Below are 3,667 nucleotides of genomic sequence, written 5' to 3' on the forward strand. Positions count from 1 at the left end.
CTAGTGGTTCTTGTTAGTACAAAAATTCTTTGAGATGGACAACAATTCAATTGATTTTATATCTCTACGAGCCAATTAGATGATACTTTATTTCCTGTTTCACTTTCACTTTCCTATATTTGAGGAATTATCTCATGATATGGGAGGACAAATAGCTCCTTTTTCACTTATTCGTTAAGTATATTAATTTTTTTATTAATTGTTTTGGTGTCAACTAATCCTCCCATTAAATACCAGGTCGGCTAACCTCAACATCAAGTCTTCCACTGTCTCCTCTTTCTCTTAGAGACAACACAAAAAAATCATTTATCTTTTGCTTTCACTACATATTTGTAATACAAAAATGGGGTGCAAATTAGTAGACAAGACAAAGCAAAAGCACAAGAAGGGATTATGGTCGCCTGATGAAGATGACAAGCTCAAAAACTATATCATTAAGCATGGTCATGGCTGCTGGAGCTCTGTCCCCATTAATGCCGGTTAGTTAAATTCACAATATTCTTCATCTTCAAATAATTTTCAGAACATGCAACACATTAATTTGTTGCTAATTAACTGCGGCCAATAGTATATATATTGTTTCCTTCATATCTCTTCTTCAAGTGTAATTTTATACTTGGACCGTTCGACGCTACTCTCTAGTATAGAAATTTTCCGACGTAGATTTCTGGTGTCCTTAATTTAAGGTGCATGAAAATGTAAAAGAATGAAAAAGGATTGTTGTATCACATCCTTGTCAATGACAGCAATATCATGTTTTTTGAGGTTTGGAGATATGAGCATCACCATGATTGTTAACTCCTCTTCTTTTTTCTTTTTCTGGCAAAGTACAAAAAGATCGGTCGGCCGAAGTTAATTGCATTTGCTAATTAAAAAGTATATAAAATATGTATATTATATGTATATAATAAATATTTATACAAAAAATATACATTTTGTCGTCTATTATTTAAGAGAGGCTAAAAATATGCATTTCTCTTCTTCTTTTTGGTGTCTATTTTTAATATTTCACGAATGACTTCATTCCAGCTGTGATCAAATTAGCCAAGACCATGTCTAGTTGACGAGTGTATTCGAAAAAACAATAGAAAAGTTTTTTTTGTTGATGAGTAAAAGTTTGAAAGTATATAGTTTTTTTGGGGGGGGCAAAAATAGGATTATAATACGATAAACAAAAGTAAAACAGTACGATGGCTTATGTACGTAGAAATAGGCGTCAGCCGAGTTCGTTATCTTTGGCGCACTACTTGGGAATAGTTTTAAGTGTAACAACTTATAAGATGGCAGCAAGAAGTCAACAAACAATAGAATAGTTTTTGAGAAATTCAACACAAGGGAGAGAGAGAAAGAGAGAGGTTTATTAAGACCACGTCTAACATGTATTATCGTTGACATCAGTGGTATTCCTGTTAATATAATTAATCATTTTACAGGCTTGCAAAGGAATGGAAAAAGTTGCAGATTGAGGTGGATTAATTACTTAAGGCCTGGCCTAAAGCGAGGGGCATTTAGCTTAGACGAGGAAGAGACAATCCTTACCCTTCATGCCATGTTTGGCAACAAGTAAGATAATTTGTGTTATCAATTTGTTTAAATTTAATTTGACAACTTACTTAATTATATCTTTGATAATATCTCAAACAATTACTCTTATTCTTGTTTTATAGACCATAATGTAATGTCCAATTACACTTCTGGAATTCGAAGAGGTAGTCAGCTTTTTGACTGTCTCTACCATTTTAAATTAGAAAAACACAAGTATGTTGTAAATAATTCTTGTAAGTTGACTTCAAAACAATATCCTCTGAGGATTCACCTACTTTGCTGCCAGTTAATTATATTAACAAATATTTGCTATGATGGTCGACGGACTTTTTCTAAACACGGTTACGTGAATTTCTCAAGAGCGATAGAGAAAATAGGTTATTTTATTTATGAATTTAATTTATATAAACTAACAGTATTCATGATTTTCATATATTATCAGTTTCTAAAATAATTTATCACATTATTTTCAGGTTACTAATTTAGGCTTGCTTTATACAGTTACATGTCGTTTAGGTTTAAAACAAAACTAATATATTAGATCATTGCATAGACTATAAAGCCTTTGTTTCTTCTAAAATTTCTCAATTCTTGCAGTTAATTAGACATCAAACTATCTAGAGATTATGTTGCTCAGATTCTCCGAAATTGTTGCCGGATGCATGTCGGATCCTTCCAAAGTAGTGTATTTTTGAAGGATCTGACACGAGTACAACAACATTTTAGAGAGTCCGCACTATATAGTCTAGAGATCCTTTTTTTAAATCACTCTAAAAAAGGCTAAGGCGAATCACATGAGTTAGTTATATACATATAGGGTATCAAGGTTTTTATTTAGCAATAAAATATTTGGAATGAGTTTTACCACTCTTGAGAATCTGAAGAATGAAAGTGAATTCATTAGTTATAAGTATGTAATTAAGGTTATGTACAGGTGGTCTCAGATTGCACAGCAGTTGCCTGGAAGAACAGATAATGAAATAAAGAACCACTGGCACTCTTATCTAAAGAAGAGAGTGTCCAAAATGGCACAACAAACTACATCTGGAAACCGAGAATCGTCACCTTCTTCCAAGAAATTGATTACCCAAAATTCTAGTTTGGACTCATTTGAACACATAGAAGGATCATTGGCTGATTCAAATCAATCTGCTGACATTTCAAGAGAGCCTCAAAAGAGTAATTTACCCAAAGTATTATTCGCGGAATGGCTTTCGTTACATCAATTTAATGGGCAAAACTTCCAGAACTTTGATCCTTCCAATAATAACTTTGGCTATAATAATTCAGAGTTGCAAGACATATTCATGCACAGTTTGCCGATGAATGGCGGCAGCTATGTGAATGGCATAAATCAAGAAGTTAACAATGGGATAGTAGATGATATTTTTGAACCCCAACTCAAGTTTGAGGAATCCATCTCTGCAAATGGATTTGAGGAATTTATGTCGGGGGAATTCAGCATAAACGATGATGTGATGTACATATAAGTTGATCTTTTACAATCAATTTCAGATTTACACAATAGTGGTATTTAGTTTGGAGGTAATAAAAGAGAAACCACCAGTGTTAGGTCCTGTTTCTTCATTAAGTAATAGGGAAGCTTTCAGCAAAAGGTCTAGTTAGTGCTCATTTTTACAATAGATGTTTTCTCCTTCATTGTATTCCATGTTGTACAAATTAAACTCAAATTCATTCTATCTGAAATAAAAGGCTTTGAGAGTTTTAACTTGGTGGTCTTGTTAAACCAAAAAATGGGATTTCGGTCAAAGTTTTAATTTAGAAGAACTTGGGTTACTGATAATTAAAAGAATATATGAAAGAAAGTAATTTAGCTAGCAATAAGATAATCAGAAGAAAAGCAAGTAAATCGGTATATTCAGATAGTATTTTGTATCCCTACAATTGATCTGTTCTCTCCCTTTTATAGCTATTTTGAAGATATGCGTTTTGCTTTTGTCATAATAAAGTCATTATGGACAATTAAAGAAATTAAATGTTACGTTACATAATCATTGTATTTAATATAGATTCTCTAACATTTTTAGTATTTAAGGCTCATTAAATATTGTATCTGTACTCCCATGTAGTATTAGATTCATTTCCCTTGATTCTTGGACTT

The 3,667-nt window shown here is 32.3% G+C and overlaps 1 protein-coding gene across 1 annotated transcript; it reads left to right on the top strand.

The window, feature by feature from the left end:
• The first annotated feature begins 267 nt into the window (after positions 1–267).
• Positions 268–3,252, top strand: LOC104215237 (transcription factor LAF1-like). Its single transcript, XM_009764992.2, has 3 exons — positions 268–479; positions 1,434–1,563; positions 2,480–3,252. The coding sequence occupies exons 1-3, from the start codon at positions 344–346 to the stop codon at positions 3,033–3,035; spliced, it is 822 nt and encodes a 273-aa protein (XP_009763294.1). The 5' UTR covers positions 268–343; the 3' UTR covers positions 3,036–3,252.
• Positions 3,253–3,667: the final 415 nt, after the last annotated feature.

Source organism: Nicotiana sylvestris, chromosome 3 (assembly GCF_000393655.2).
Source record: "Nicotiana sylvestris chromosome 3, ASM39365v2, whole genome shotgun sequence".
Taxonomy (NCBI): domain Eukaryota; kingdom Viridiplantae; phylum Streptophyta; class Magnoliopsida; order Solanales; family Solanaceae; genus Nicotiana; species Nicotiana sylvestris.